At 42.9% G+C, this 17,160-nt stretch overlaps 1 protein-coding gene across 2 annotated transcripts in view; it reads right to left on the reverse strand.

The window, feature by feature from the left end:
• Matn2 (matrilin 2) overlaps positions 1–17,160 on the reverse strand; it is a 118,510-nt gene that overhangs the window by 51,594 nt on the left and 49,756 nt on the right. For both annotated transcript variants that reach the window (XM_013012539.1, XM_013012538.1), the window contains exon 4: positions 13,789–13,911. In XM_013012539.1, the coding sequence (XP_012867993.1) occupies positions 13,789–13,911 (123 nt within the window). The remainder of the gene's footprint in view (positions 1–13,788; positions 13,912–17,160) is intronic.

Below are 17,160 nucleotides of genomic sequence, written 5' to 3' on the forward strand. Positions count from 1 at the left end.
GACAAAGAAGCAGAATAGGAAGTCCTGATGCTGAGGCATAAACTTTCCAGAAAAGCTGGCAGGATGTTTGTCAGGCTCCCCCAAAGTCTCCAGTGTACAGCCAGGAGAGAGCCATTGGACCCAATGGCTAAGATATCCCCAGAGTCTGAGGGAAAGATGCCAAGACCCAGGAGTCAATCACTCACCATTATCAGAGATCCCAAGACTCAAGTCCCCCCCCCCCTTGAAACAAGACTCAGAGCAATGGCTACTCTTGTCCCTTCTTGGAATGACCAAAAGAACCCATAAGGATGCAGGGTGAATTAGGACTTGAATTTCAGGATTGTCCCACCAATAGAAGAGAGCTTGCCAGTTGGCTCCTTGTGGAACCTCCTTTCATGCCATTTCTCGAATGTTGGGGATTAACGGCCACGGGTGATTTATTGCAACTCAAGGGAAACCATTGAGAGACCAATCTAATTAAACAAAGATGGAGCAGTAAATACAGAATGGGTCCTGACCAAACAGCTTTGCTGTTTTCCTGGCAGTGGTCACTTCCATTTGAAACAAGTACAGATGTTTTTGGATGATTCCTTGCACTTTTGAAAAACAGCATTTTTCTTTCATAGAGCCGGGAAGATTCCACTGCAAAATGATAAAAAAAAAAACCAGCAGGGGATGGGGGAAAGGGATGGGGAAGGCATTGGCTTCACAGTTCTCTTATCCCTAACCCACACAGCCTTCCCCTTCTCAGGATTGACTGTCTGCCCCAGTAGAGCATAAGCTGGTCTACTACTCCATTTTGATTCTCCAGAGCCTAGCACAGTGTCCAAGTGCATTCAATGAGTGGTCCATAAGTGTTCATTTGCTAAAGGAACAGTAACAAAAACCTACATGCTCTGCCTCCCCAAGCCTAAAAACACTCCCTGCAATAGAAATTGGGCCCTGGGAAAAAATGAGGTAAACCCACTAGAGGTAGGTTTAAAGGCCAAGGATACCTAGGTGCCAGCCCACAGCTACAGACCCTGAGAAAACTAGCAACGTGGTCAGGAAGCCTGTACCTCACAAGCATGGTACAGCCTTGAACCAAGCACAGTGCCTGGCACATTGTAGTTCTTTACCAATATGTGAATGAATTAACACGGGCATGGCTGTGTTACACAAACACGGGCTGTCAGGTGTTCTAGGTCATCTCTTTTGTCCCTTTTAGCTAGGCCTCAAGCTCCATGTGAGTCAGGATCATTTCTCTCCTAATTCAAAGCATCACACATGTTTACTATAGTTGGTTTGATCTGACAGCTTCCTTCCTTCTGCCCTGGAACATTATCTCACAAATGAATTCTACTGGTCAGAGATGAGACAGCTGGGAAGGAGCCTAAAATGTTTAATTTCCCTTTGACAATGAAAAAAATAGCTAATTTTTACCTTGGAATTAAAGATGGTCATAAAAACTTGGAAGTCATGACCTCCTCTATCTCCTGCAATCCTTAAATCAAGCCAATTCTTCCTTTCTTCCTTTTTTTTCCTTCCTTCTTTCCTTCCTCCCTCTCTTTCTCTCTCCCTCTCTTTTTAAATAGTACTAGGGGGGGCTGGGAAGGTGGCTCAGTGGTAGAGTGCTTGCCTTGCATGCTCGAGGCCCTAGGTTAGATTCCTCAGCACCACATAAGCAAAAAGAAAAAAGCCCGAAGTGGGGCTGACGCTCAAGTGGTAGAGTGCTATCCTTGAGCTGAAGAGCTGAGGGACAGTGCCCAGGCCCAGAGTTCAGGCCCCACGACAGGACCCAAAAAAATAAAAATAAATAAATAAATAGTACTAGGGTTTGAACTCAGAGTCGAATGCTTGCTTAGCAGGCACTGTACCACTTGAACCATGTCCTCAGCCCTTTCTGCTTTGTTTATTTTTCCTAGTAAAACATATATTTATTTTTTTATTGTGAAAATACTGTACAGAGGGGTTACAAATACATGGGCAAGATAATGAGTACATTTCTTATCAAGCACTGTAGCCTCCTCCTTTGTTTCCCCTTCCCGTCCCTTCCCATCCCCCCCCCCCCGCCCCCCCCCCAATCCTCCTCCCTGCTTTGGTTATTTTTCAAGTAGCATTTCATTCATTCGCCCCTGGCTGGCTTCAGATCACAACTTTCCTAAGTTATACCACCTGCAGAGATGGAATAACAAGCATGAGCTGCCACACCCAATCCCAGCCTAATCAATTCCCAGGTCCAACTGGTCACTTCTCACCACTCCTCAGCAGAGGTCTCCTGCCCAATATGAAGTTACCATATGTTGCTCAGACATCCGTGGTATCCCCTGCCTGATCTCCTGTAAGCTTTCCTGGTCTAAGTTTACCCTGTGGCTAAAGTTCATGTCTCTCTTCTGCCTAAAAGTCGAAATGGCTTCCCATTTAGACAAACCTTCTAATGGGAATCTGGATACTGTATGATCTACCTTCTTACCACTCAAAACTAAGCTTATACCTTTCTTGTTTTCTGTCTTTGTACCTTTTCCTCTCCACTCTCCAAGCTTTCTCATGCCTCAGGACCTTTAAAGATTCCATGTTTTCCTATATAAAATTCTCACACTAATGTCTTACCTCCTCTTCACCTAATTCTTATAGATCTTTTAGGATTCGATTCAAAGGGTATGTTCTCTGAGGATGTTAGTGCCATGAGGGGTCAAGCCCTTCCTCATGATTTACTTTTATCATCCTCATCACAATTATAATTCAAGGCTTAATTTGCAACTGATTATTCATGGCTATTGCCCCTGCCATATAAGGACAGCCCTGTCCTCATGAGGGTTTAGTCTTGTTTAGGCACGCCAACTCAAATATCTAGCATAGTGCTTGACATGTGGCCAATTAAAGAATATTGGTGAATTCACTGAATTGGTGAATCACTAACCTATGTGTTCATTCAGGAAATTGATCAATACATCTAAGGAAAGAGAGTGAATACCTAAGACCACAAAAGGACAAAGAAATAAATTCCTATCATCATACAGGGAATGTCTAGTGAGGGAAACACTGGTGTGCTAGATCCAGCTTGTCCTGATTCCCAAGAACAAATGATAGACCTTTCTTTCCAATTCTGTGTTCAATGGGGCCAAGCTTGAAGCAGCCATGATGGAAGTATTTACCCCATGGAAATAAGCAAACGCTGCAAATCAAAGTTTTTTTTCTCCTACAGAGCTGGTGAGTTAATATTTAGCAGCACACCACTGATGAGATACCACCAACTAACAAAATAAGTAAAAATACACAGTCGATTGTATCTTATTAACAGGAAAGGGTAATAGTAGTGTGTTAAGAGGTAAGTTTTCAGTTGAACTAGTGTGATAAAAAGGTGGGTGCACTGATAAGACAATTGGGGCCAAGGACCTGAGGAGGCAGCAGGGAAACAAAGGGGAGACAGGAGTCACTGTTGGAGGAGGGCAGTTAAGTCTCTTCAGAAAGGATAAGGCTGAGGCAAACAAGGGGAAAGAATGTCAGCAGCATCTGGCCTCTGCGGGTGATCTTGTGACTCAAAGTGACATCATAAGATTCAGTTTTCACCAGGCGTCAATGGCTCATACTCTTAATCCTAGTTACTCAGGAGACTGAGAGCTGAGAATCGCAGTTCAAAGCCAGCCTGGGCAGGAAAGTCTGTGAGCCTCTTATCTCCAGTAAACTATACTCAGAAAATGCCAGAAGTGGCTCCGTGGCTCAAGTGGTGGAGTTCTAGCCTTGAGTACAATGAGGCTCAGGGACAGTACCCAGGCCCTTGGTTCAAGCCCTAAGACCAGCAAAAAAGAAAAGAAAAAAATTCAGTTTTCATAGAAGTTAAATAAATGGTGACTATATCTTATTTTTAGGGTTAAATGAGATAATATAATGGACTCAAGCCTCAGTAGGCATTTGAAAACCCATTTTCCTGCTTATGTTTCAGGCAGGACAGAAAACAGTTCTAGTGGCACAAACCTACTCAAGCAGGGGAGGGGGGTGGAAATCAACCAAAATTTGTCCACATCTCAATTCCATTATAAGTTCCATTTATTGGGTACCTAGGAAAACTGCAGACACAGACATATTAGATTCAAAAATATCTTAAAAGTATCTTTGGCTACACTTAGTTTGCTAAATTGATCTAATATGGAAGAGTAGGCAGTTTTGAAATTCACAACAAAAGATCTGGCCAAATTCAAGCTATGCCTTGCCAGAGGGCGATCATTGACACACAGCGGACAGTTAACCCAACCTCCTGGCTTTCCTCCCATCCCACTGAGTTTTACGAGATAAAATTCTGAACTGCGGTCGGTGGAGGCAGTGGCTCAGTGCTCACAGGTGAAATCAATCAGTGCAAGTGTGCTAGCTAAGAGCCTAATGTGGTACCGAAATCGACTCCTCGTGCCTCCCAGAAGCACGTACAACTCTAGAAGTGCCTTTCCTTCATTGGTCATGTACCACTGCTGGCACTGAGTCTCTTCCCAAAGAACTTGGGAAATGTTCCTCTGGTTCGTTAGGTTGGAGGAGGGGAGCTCTGGGCAAAGACCATGGCCGCGTGGCTGATAAGGTTTTATGGGCTCTTCAGAATTTCAAAATCTATATGGTGTGCTTTTGGCACTGATGGCAGTTTAATATCTCCTTTGGCATTAAAGCAAATGAATACCTTGATAAAACTCTACTTTCTTTTTTTTTTTTAAATAGTTCCCGCTGTTATTTAACTCAAGATGTAGAAATCGAAAACTGTTTAACACAGCAAGAGAGAAGAGCAATGTGTTATTAGGGCTGGGATTTTACTGGGGTCTACACCCACCCCAACCAGAAGCTCACTCTGGAGTCAGGGATCCACAAGTACAGGCCAACCCAAGCCTGCATTTTGGGGACCATCCCCTTTCTCTCCACATGTCTGAAAAGCGCTGTTCTTATTTTGACAGCTGCAGTCTGGATTAAAGACTTTCAACAGTGAATGTGAGTCATCAGACTCTGCTTTTCTGCTGAAAGAAACAAAAGGAACCCAATGTCACAGAGAAAAACAAACCTGTCCTCTGGGGCAGGCACCAGCTGGGCCTTCTCTCCCTTAAGTCCCTTGGTCACTAACCAGATTTTGGTTTTCTTTGGGGAAGGGAAAAGGAAGAAGTGGGGGGAGATGGACCCCCCAAAACAAAGCTTAAAAATTAAGAACAACTGATTGAATGAGGTTGATTAATGATGTCCTCTTGTAGAGTAGTGCTTTTCAACTGCTAGTAATGGGTGTCACATCACTATGCTCTTACTATAAACCCTCCAGAGTGGGATTCCCAGGGGGAGCTGGTTGAAAACATCTAGGTCCATGGTCTCAGCCCAGAGGGAAGGCATCTGATCCCTTTGGGGGGCGGGGGGAAGCTGGTGAAAACTCCTGCCTGAGATGCAGTAAGCTGTCATGGGAACCTACATTTCCCTGCAAAGCTGATGCTGTAATCTTAGGGTCCACACTGGAAATAGCAAAGGAAGGAGGAGCTATACAGGTTTCTGGCTCCTTTCCCTCTGTGTGTCGAATTGTTTCACAACTCGCATTTCTCCACTCAGGTTTACTCAGTCTAGTTCTCCCACAGGACTCTCTTACCCCAGCTCCTTTGCTTTTAAGACTCCATGCTGGCTCAGGCTGCGGGTACACCAAATTGAATGTGATAGCTTCCTCCAGGATCAGCTGCCAGGGCTAGGAGGAAGTTCTGCAGCGCTGAAAGACCTCTGCGCCTGCGCACTGCTCTCATAGCAGCTGCTGGTCATTGCCAGGGACTGGGTGGCTAGGCAGCTGCGTGGGGCTTGCTCTCCATACTCTCCATGCTCTGCCTAGGGAGCTGCCCCAGCACGCACACCCTCACCCTTGTTTTCAGCACTCCCTTTCCTTTCTCCAAGGCCTCCTCCACATTCAGGGTCAATGGCCATCACCAAAGTTGTCCACCCCAGGCTGCTCCTTGACCTTGAGTCTTCCATCTCAGCTGCACCCAACCACTTGTGTGGCCTCCCCCTCCCTCCCCACCACCATAACCCCCCTGCCCCCCTCCTCCCCCACTCTGCAGTTTGCCCTCAAAACCAGTTTTCCTTGGTGAAGGAATCTGTCTCAACAATACCACCTCCACCCACTATCCATTTCTTATGCCATTAATCCCTCCCTGGGGCTTCTGTAGTCTTCTAGTTAATTCTGTGACCTAAGAAACACCCACACTGAACTGAAGGAGATGAGCAGTCAAAAACTGATTTACCAAATCTTTCTCTGTGTATGTTGAACACAGGGAAGCCAAAGGCTAAGTGTTTCTTGGGTCTCAAATATGTAAGAAAAATGCCCTGTAAGTGCCTGGCCCATACGGGGTTTCCCTAGGGAATGAATGGCTTATGTTGTTGCCAGTTCCTACTACAACAGTTACTTTGCCCTTGTATGTGTGTGCACAGGATCTCCATTCACCAAAGGACACTGTTGGAACTCAGCTTGAGAACCCAGTTTTTCCGCCATTTGTCACATTCCTTCCCTCATCCCCTCTGAGTCCCCAAACAAGCTATTCCAAACAGGCAGTCCAGCGCAATTCCATGACTCTCTTAGAGCAATTTTCTCATCTGAGTAACTTCTGAATTCTTGTTTTGATTTATGTATGCCAGCTTTATAAAGTATATTCAAAATATACTCTGATAAACTGAACATATCAACATTTCACTACGAGCAAAGTAATAAAAATAATCATCATTCCCAAAGTTCCCTTGTACAGATTATTAAAAAGAGGCTGGAGACATGGGTCATTGGTAAAGTGCTTGCTGAACAATTGGGAGGTCTCAAGTTCAAACCCCAGTATCACTACCACTACCACACACACACACACACACACACACACACACACACACTTAGTTTACCATATACATAGAGGTTTAATTCTGGACTATATTCTGTTCCACTGATCCTCATATCCATCTTTACATCAATACCAGACACTCTGTCTCTCTGTCTCTATTTATTTTTTTTTGTCAGTCGTGGGGGCTGAACTCTGGGCCTGGACGCTGTCCCTCAGCTCTTCAGCTCAAGGCTAGCGCTCTACCACTTGAGCCACAGTGCCACTTCTGGCTTTTTTCTGCTTATGTGGTGCTGAGGAATTGAACCCAGGGCCTCATGCATGCGAGACAAGCACTCTACCATTCAGCCAACTTCCTAGTCCCCAGACTCTCTTGAATATACTTACTGCTTTATAATTAATCTTGAAATCAGGTAGCTTATACCCTACTACTGTTTATCTTTGTCAAAATTTTAGCCAGACTGAATCATCCAGTTCATAAGTATATCCCTACTTTCATTTACCCTCTCCTTCATCTTTCTAGTATACAGATCATACACATCTTTAAAATTCACCTCTAGTTTATATACACATGAATATATACACACTCATATACACACCTTACTGAGGTTTGAACTCAGGGCCTGGTGATTGTTAGGCAAGTATTCTACTATTTGAACCATGTCCATAACCCTTTTTTTTTTAGTTATTTCTTAGATATGGCCTTGTGTTTTTGCCTGGGGTCTGCCTCAGACTGAGACCCTCCTGCCCATGGCCTTCTTTGTCATTGGGATTGCAGGTGTATACCAAGCAGTTTGTTTGTTAGAATGGGATCTCAGTTTTCTTTAGGCTTTCCTCAAACATTATTACCCAATTTCTGCCTCTCAAATAGCTTTGATTAGCCTAACACTCCTAGTTTATATATTTTAGCTATTGTTAATGGTATTTTAAAATAACAATTTCTTATTTTTGATATCAGCATACAGAAATATACAATAAAGTAACTTTGTATTCTATGCAACCTTGTGAAAGCCTTTAATTTACTAGTTTCGGTAACATTTTTAAAGATTCCATTAGTTTTCCCACAATCACATAATCTAATGAAGATAGCTTTACTAATTAACTTTTGGTTCTCAGGTGGGCACTCTATCACTTGACAGCTCCACTTTCCTTTGGTGAAAATTGGAGATAAGAGGCTCCTAGACTTTTCTGCTTAGGCTGGCTTCAAACCACAACCTCAGATCTCATACTCTTGAGTAGCAAGGATTACAGATGTGAGCTACTGGTACCTAATCATTGATTGTTTTTGAGTGTTAAACTAACCTTGTATTCATGGAATAAATTGCATTTGGCCTTGTTGGGTTCTAGTTGATAAAATTGGGTTATTTCTGCATCTAAATTCAGAAGAATGCTAGCTGTTTTCCTTTCTTACTCTAACACTGTTTTTCTAGGTCATGTTCCTTATCTTAACTTTAACCTAAAAGCTATTACATCACTTATGTAACTTAGGAAAATTAGTGTCAGGAACATGTCCAAGAATAAGAGCAATAAAATGCATTTGGTAAGACTCTTGAGACAGAATAAAAACAGGGAGAGAGAAAAATCTATACAGAGAAGTTTACATTTCTGCCAAATGAAGCTTTGTAAATGTTACATTTGTTCATTCCCAGATAAATAAAATATCTTAAAAGGGAAGGGAACATCCTTATTTTAAAAATATAATTCAAGGGGAGGGAGCTGGGCATGTGAAGAAGGGCAGGCTTCATGAGGCAGTTTTCCCCTCACTTTGGGTGGGATGTGAACTCAGGGCCACATACACACTATCATTTGAGACAAGCCTTTAGCACCCACTTTTTTTAAATGAGGGAAAAAGAAGGACATAAATTTCCACTGTTTTGGAACTATACTAGTGTTTTTCAATATAGCTTATATACCAATGTTGACTTGTGAAGATGCTTTGAAAAAGAGAAGGAATCTATAATGTTGACTGCCAGTACATTCCATATTATGCATCTGAGCAGAATTTTAAAGGTGAAATTCTTTAAAATACTTGATTTTAGTCTTTGAATAGACAAGCACTTTTAAGACTACTGGTTCACCACAGAGGGTTAGTTACCTGGATACTGAAGAGTTCTAAAGCTTCAGCACCTAAAGATGGTTTTATACTTCTTCTGAAAAAGAAATTAGTGGGAGTATATGGAGCTGGTGAAACACTTTTCAACAATTGAAGGAATTTTTCCATTTGGATAAGGAAGTAATTTTTTTGCATACAAATTCAGGTTGGCAGATCCAGGACCAGAGGTAAAAATGATAGACACTAGAATGTTAGCACAACCTCTGATCCAGGTTCTATATGATGATTTGGTTCTCAAGAGTTGTCACTCATCTGGGATGTGAAGGGGGAAGGATTAGTATTCTGGGGCTGTATAAGGCTAGGAGCTAGAAATAAGAAAGCCATTGTTCATTGTCACTCAAATTATTTATGAGGGGGCTGGGAAGGTGGCTCAGTGGTAGAGCACTTGCCTTGCATGCCTGAGGCCCTGAGTTCGATTCCTCAGCACCACATAAGCAAAAAGAAAAAAGCCGGAAGTGGCACTGTGGCTCAAGTGGTAGAGCGCTAGCCTTGAGCTGAAGAGCTAAGGGATAGCGCCCAGGCCCAGAGTTCAGGCCCCATGACCAGCCCCCCCCCCAAAAAAAATTATGAGTCAGGAGAGTTTTCCTCCTCTCTTCACATAGACAAAGCATAAGTAAAAGTGGAGATGTGTACTATCCATATCTATATCCATAGTGTGTGTGTGTGTGTGTGTGTGTGTGTGTGCAGTGACTAACAGGACTGTAACAGTCAGGTGAGTGTTTATCCTGATGAATTAGTCTGTGCTCCTCAGAATCTGTGGCCCATGGAACCTGTTAGTCCTGGGCGTGGGGAAAGTTTTCTCAGTTCAGGTTTCCCTGCTACCATCTGGGGGCCCTCAAGGGACATAAAATACTATCACATGGTGGCTAAGTAGTAGGATATCACAGGATTTGTATGCTGGTTTGGTCCACCATATGACCTTGAGTAAATGATCTAAGGTTTTAGTCCTTATTTTCCTTATCTGTAAAATAAGAGTGATAAAACTTACTTTAAGAGCTCATTGGGAGAATTCAATGAGACAAGCGATCTAAAGCACTCAGAGGAGCTCCTGGCACTTGGCACTTGAAAAGTGGCTGAGGTTAGGCCTAACCTCAGGTCCCACACCCTGAGCTTTGGTGATTGTAGCTTGCAATTTACTTGATTTACTCCCATGCATGAATATAAACTTGAAAATAGAAGAAATTTTGCTGTTCTATTCACTATTCAATTTCTAGTGCTTTGCATGCTGCCTGGTGTCTTCTGTGTGTAAGCTTGTGGTCAATGAAAAAGAATCAATCAACCCATCAGCGAATATATAAAAGAATGAATGGATGAATAGGTTACCACCTTCCCATTTAATGGGTGAGGAAATTGCAAATCAGGAAGTTTAAAGAAGCAACTCAGGTTGAAACAGCCATCAGAGGAGAATGGCAAGGTCCAAGTGGAGATTACAGACCTTAAAGGGCCTGCTCTCCCCACCAGAGTATCAACTTCCAAAATACACAAGAGTCCTAAGCATGGGCTGTGTCTGACACAGCAGGAAATATACATGTGTTCCCTTTTGTGTCCAGAACCCAAAGGGTGGCAGCAGTAGGTCAGAAGTACTTTGAAAGTCCGAATCTCTGAGAAGAGCCCAGGAGCTGCTTCCTGGCTAATTCTTAGTCCCCAAGTTTGAGAGCCACTGCACTGGGCTCCTGTCTGCTCTCTACCTGGGCCTTTCCGCTCCTCCAGCAGTTTCTGCTTCAGACTCTTCTGTGCCTCAGCTCTGGCTAGGGAGTCCAAGAACATCACAGTCTACGGTGTACCCATGAGGACTGGCAGATGTAGCTCATGAAATCAGTGGGAAGGTTTGTTTTTTGGTATCAGAATTCTTTTTTTTCTTTCTTTTGTTGGTTGTCAGGTTTGAACTCTGGGCCTGGGCACTATCCCTGAGCTCTTCAGCTCAAGGCCAGCACTCTACCACTTGAGCCATATTGGCACTTTCAGTTTTCTGGTAGTTAATAGGAGAAAAGAGTCTCACAGACTTTCCTGCCAGGGCTGGCTTTGAACCACAATCCTCATATCTTAGCCTCCTGAGTAGCTAGGATTACAGGCATGAGCCACTGGCGCCTGGCTCAGAATTTTTTTTTAACTTGGCTAAGTCTGCAGAATGGGAAATGGACCCAGGCAGCTGCCCAGATCCCCACCAAACTCTGGGGCATGAGGCAGGCAAAGAAATTCCTTGTGCTCCAAAGAAGAAAGAGCAGGAAGGGAATGAACAAGATGGTGGGAGGCTGAAAATACCTGAAGAGATCAGATTGTTTGCCAAGCAGCATGAGGTATTGTAAAATAACCTTTTCCAGGCTCTCCCTGCCCTTCTGCAAAGTCTGCTAAACCCAGAAGTATTTCCTCTGAGTACTTTTGTTATGGAACCTGAAGAAGTACGAAATCTTCAAGTGGAAGAGACGAGGATGATTCTAACTGCACTTAATCTGGGATTAACCTGGTTTACTCTGGGTTCTCAGAGGAACCCAGGACCACAGAGCACCCTGGCCCTCAGAGTCCAGAGGGGCCCAGAGTCACAGAACTGGAATGAATCACATGGATCTTAAGGAATGATCAACCAATGAACGAACCACTGAACCCTGAAACTAAAAACTGAGAAGAAAATGGAAAATGTGGTTTGGTGCTATAAATGCAATACTAATGATAGCCATTCATGCAAACCGCTTCCATTCATGCTTAATTACTTACTCATGGCATAATAACAGTGATGCACTGGATGAACTACAGCTCAGATTAGCTCAGTTCTATTGGCCCTTACATGGCAGGTCTTCCTCAGACCTTGTTTTCTGGCCTGGTTATCTGTGGATTAGAACATTGGTTATGCTCAGGACTTTTTTAAGTAAGAGCACACAATGAGTCTTTTAAAGGATGAGTTTCTTTATGCTGGCTGAAATACCAGTATAATGTGTAGTCTTTGGAGCTTGGCCAAAGAAGGATGATATGATTTCTATCATTTTCTATTTGGCTTTTTGTTGTTGTTAAGTTTAGGAGACCAATAAAGTATCCATCACCAAAGCAAACAGATCCCTGCACACCTCTAAAACAGAAATGGGAATAATCACTCCCAGCTGAGGTGAAAAACTCATCTTAAGTCCATGCTTTAGAAAACAGAATGAAAGATGGAAACACAGTGGTTAAAAAGGCTCTTCAGTAGCACCCCATAAAGAAGCTTGGAGCCGGGCATGGAGGTTCACACCTATAATAGTAGCTACGAGGAGATGGAGAGTAAGAGGATCATGGTTTAAGGCCATGTCTAGGAAAAGTTTCATGGGACCTCCCCCAACTCAATTTTTTAAAAAATGGATGTGGTGGTGTGTACCTGTCATCTCAGCTGCTCAAGGATAAATGGAGGATTGTGGTCCAGACCAGTTGGAACAAAAGGGAGAGATCTTATGTGAAAACAACTAAAGCAGACAAGTAAAGTGCTAGAGTGGCCTGACTAGAAAATGTGAAGCCCTGAGTTCACAAGCCAATGCTACCCAAAAGAGAAGCTTAGAGGTGTCCAGTGAACACATGAGGAAATGCTCAACATCCCTGGCCATAAAGGAAATGACACTGAGGTTCTATCCCACCCCAGTAAGATTAGCTAGCAATGAGAATTTGAACAATGTAACAAACAGTGGGGATATGGGGAAAAGGGGAACTCTATTACACTATTGGTGGGAATGTAAACTAGTACAACCACTCTGGAAAGAAGTTTGGAGTTTCCTCAAAAACTAAATATAGGGGCTGAAGATGTGGCTCAACAATAGAGTGCCTGAGTAGCAAGCACAAGGCCTTGAGTTCAAATCCTAGTACTGAAATACAATAAAATAAAACAACATGCCCAAAACAAAAGTATATAAAAAAGCAAACGCCAAGAAACTAAACATAGAGCTACCATGTGATCCAGCCATAATGCCATTCTTGGTGTTACAAGTCAGGAATGGTAAAGACACCTGCATATCCATGTTCACTGTGGCACTATTCACAATAGCCAAGCTATGGAAACAGCCCAGATGCCCTACAACAGATGAGTGGATTAAGAAAATGTGGTACCTATACACAGTGGAACTTTACTCATCCATTAGAAAAATAATATTACGGCATTTGCAGAGAAATGGATGGAGCTAGAACAAATCACATTAAGTGAAGTAAGCCAGGCTTAGAGAGAAAAAAAAAAACCCTATTTTCTCTCCTATGTAGAAGCTAGATCTAAAATACAACTATGCATGATAACATATACAGAGCTCAATGCATTTACACACAAACTGACTAAAGAAGGTATGCTTAAGGGAGAAATCCAAAGGCGTAACTCCCCTAAACAATTAATGTACTGTTTATTTGTTTGCTTGCTTATTTTTTGGTGTCAGTCCTGGGGCTTGAACTCAGGGTCTGGGTGTTCTCCTTGAGCTTTTATTCTCAAGGCTAGCACTCTACCACTTGAGTCATAGCTCCAGTGAGTTAACTGAAGAGTTTCATGGACTTTCCTTCTCAGGCTTTGAACCATGATCCCCAGATCTCAGCCTGCTGAATACATAGGATTACAGTTGTGAACCACTAGCACCTAATGAACTGTTTATAAAAACAAATACAGGAAGTAGAAATGTGTTTTTTTGGAGGATGAACAAACTGGGAACACAGGAACGGAGGAGGAAGGGTGAGCGAATATAGTCATTATATTCAGTGTACATTATGTAAAGAATGAGCTATGTAACTTGAGGGTAGGGATTGGATAGGGAAATGGGGAGGGAAGGAAGGAGGGAAGGAAGGAAGGAAGGAAGGAAGGAAGGAGGGAGGGAGGGAGGGAGGGAGGGAAGGAGGGAGGGAAGGAAGGAAGGAGGGAAAGAAGGAAGGAAGGAAAGCAGGACAGAAACATCAGCAAAGCAATCTTACTTCTGCAAGTCTTCTGATCCAAGTTGAGAATATACCCTTGTTTGCACCTGCAGACATAGGAGCCAGGGGTGTTGATACAGAAGTGGGCACAGTTGTGGTCCAGGATGCTGCACATATGAACCGCTGAAAGGGAAGACATAAGGAGTCAGAGAACAGTGACGCCTTTCCCCAACTTCATTCCACCCAGCAAACCCTGAGCCTCGGCTATAAGGTGAAGGAAGGACCCAAAGAAAAATAACTGCAGTCCCTAGATATAAGGGGACATAGGGTCTCAACTAGACAAGACAGGTCCAGATAAACAGCATCAGCAATATCTAGATAAAGGTCCATGAAGGGTCAAAGAAAAATGGTGTTTTGTTGATGAAACTGTTTTCTATGAAACAGATATTTCCAATTCAATTTAATATTATCACTTGGCAGGTGAGGAATCAGAAAGTTCTGTGATATGAGAAGGAGCTAGATTTTATGCATAGGCAGCAATGGACTAGAAGGACAATCTACTAGTTAAGTGAAGATGTGTTAAAGAACCAACAGGATGGGGCTGGGAAGGTGGCTCAGTGGTAGAGTGCTTGCCTCGCATGCATGAGGCCCTGGGTTCGATTCCTCAGCACCACATGAGCAAAAAGAAAAAAGCCGGAAGTGGCGCTGTGGCTCTAGTGGTAAAGTGCTAGCCTTGAGTTGAAGAGCTGAGGGACAGCACCCAGGCCCAGAGTTCAGGCCCCATGACCGGACCCAAAAAAAAAAAAAAAGAACCAACAGGATTGTAAGTCCTAAGAACGATGTGATTTTTTTAAATATGCAAATGCATACAAAAATTTGGAGTAACAACGCATGCATATGCTTCATGTTGCTATAACTTTTATGTCTCAATTTAAAATGTTTCTGCATTTAGTTTCTGAGTTATCTCAGCTTTCAGATACATCAGTTCTTGCATAAGTCTGTCTCATAAAATTCTCATTGTTCTCTATAATGTGTGTGTGTGTGTGTGTGTGTGTGTGTGTGTGTGTGTGTGTTGGTACTGGGGCTTGAACTCAGGGCTTGGGTGCTATCTCTGAGCTCTCTGTCTTAAGGCTAATGCTCTACCACTTGAGTTCCACTGCTGGCTTTCTGGTGATTAATTGGAGATAAGAGTCTCAGAGCTGGCTTGGAACCTGGATCCTCAAATCTCAAACTTCTGAGAAGCTAGGATTACAGCTGTGAGCTCTCAATGCTCTTTGCTACACCTTAAGTTATGACTTATTCAATACGATTCAACTTGAACATATTTAAAATTAACAAGCATGTAAATAGAGCCAGTTATGCAAGCATTCTCACAAACACAGATGATGTCTATAGGCAGAGGATTGTTTTCTGAAGCTCAAATAAGAGGAGCAAGCCAAGCGAGAACAACCTCATTATCCTACACTTGGGAAAAGTAAGCTGGTAACATTCATCTTAAGTGAACGTCTCCTTACATCAAATAAGAAATATTGTGAGCAATAAATGTAGCAGGTGAATATAAAACTGCTTTATTTTATAGCAGCAGCGTTTAGAATGTACTGTTCTGAGTGTATGTCTTTTAACTCATTTTAGGACATAAATGACATTAGGAAATTTTGTCGCCAGTCAGTCATTTTTTCTAGTGTGAAATAAACATCTTTTTTGGGGGATGGGGAGGGGCTCTGAGCAATTTTCTTAGCATCTTTATACAAAATGGGAATACAAATAACACCAACTAGCCGGGCGCCAGTGGGTCATACCTGTAATCCTAGCTACTCAGGAGGCTGAGATCTGAGGATCACAGTTCAAAGTCAGCCCACGCAGGAAAGTCCATGAGACTCTTATCTCCAATAAACCACCAGAAAACCAGAAGTGGCACTGTGGCTTGAGTGGTAGAGCGCTCACCTTGAACTGAAGAGCTGAGGGACAGCATCCAGGCCCAGAGTTCAAGCCCCATGACTGACAAAAAAAAAAAAATAGCACCAACCTCCCCAGAAGAGCCGTGTGAGGGTTAATTTAGCCATGCTGCCAACATGAGCAGTGCCCAGTACTAGTACTGGACATTCAGTACCTGTTAAGGGGCTTGAACTTGGAGCCTAGGTGCTCTCCCCGAGCTTTTGTGCTCAAGGCTAACATTCTACTACTTCAAGCCACAGCTCCACTTCCAGTTTTTTGGAAATTAGCTAGAGATAAGACTCTCATGGACTTTCCTTCTCAGGCTGGCTTTGAACTGCAGTCCTTAGATATCAGCCTCCTGAGTAGCAAGGCATGAGCCACTAGCACCCGGCTGCCTGTTAACTGTTTTACAGCAAAGGAAAAGTATGATGGTATTTTATTTGACAAATTTAAGTTCACCCTGTCTACGTTGATTTTTTTTTCCACTCAATACCAGTCTCAGCATCTACAGTTTACACATGGACAGTGGGTGTTCTGTTTTGTTTTGGTTTGAACTCAGGGGACCTCACACTCTTTAGTCAGGTACTCTACTGCTGAACTATACCACCAGCCATTTCTGTGCTTGTTACTTCTACCCAGGTACACAGCTGGGCCATAATCTGCCTATTTCAGTCTTCCTGTTTGTAGCTAGGATGACAGGCTTGAGCTACTATACCCAACTTCTTCCACTGAGATGTAGTCTCATAGACTTTTCTGCCAAGTTTGGCTTCAAACTGCAATCCTCCCAATCTTAGTCTTCTAAGTAATTAGGATTATGGGTATAAGCCACTGGAATCTGGTTCATGGACTGTATTTCATAAACTCTGAAATGTACCTCTATTTCAATACACTGGACCCTCTAACACTCTACCACTTAAGTCACACCTTCCAATCTGACTTTTTTTGCTGGTTAACTGCAGATAGAGTTTCACACATTTTTCTGCATAGGTTCATTCCAAACCACAATCCTCATATCTCAGCCTCTCAAATAGAGTAGCTAGGATAACAAGCATGAGTCACCAGACTCTGGCAATACTGTATTTTTTTGACCAGGAAATACAAAGACAATTTTCTTATTTTACTTTGAGACAGAGCTTACTACATAGCTCAATCTGGCCTGGAATTTGTGAACCTCCTGTCTCAGATACCTGAGTGCTGGGATTATAAACATGAGCCACCATGTTTGGTTTAAGATAATTTTTTGAAAAACAAATATATGAAGGACTAAAAGAACATTCCCTATGGTGGGCTGACTATGGGTCTTAAAAGAAAAAAATTTCTGGGTATATGAATCTGGCCTTTCCAACTGTGCCTCAAAGGGATACAATAAGAGTAGATTTTGTGCCGGGCACAGGTGGCTCACGCCTGTAATCCTAGCTACTCAGGAGGCTGAGATCTGAGGATTGCAGTTCAAAGCCAGCCTGGGCAGGAAAGTCCGTGAAACTATATCTCCAATTA

The sequence above is a fragment of the Dipodomys ordii genome, unplaced genomic scaffold (assembly GCF_000151885.1).
Source record: "Dipodomys ordii isolate 6190 unplaced genomic scaffold, Dord_2.0 Scaffold17, whole genome shotgun sequence".
In the NCBI taxonomy this organism is placed as follows: Eukaryota; Metazoa; Chordata; class Mammalia; order Rodentia; family Heteromyidae; genus Dipodomys; species Dipodomys ordii.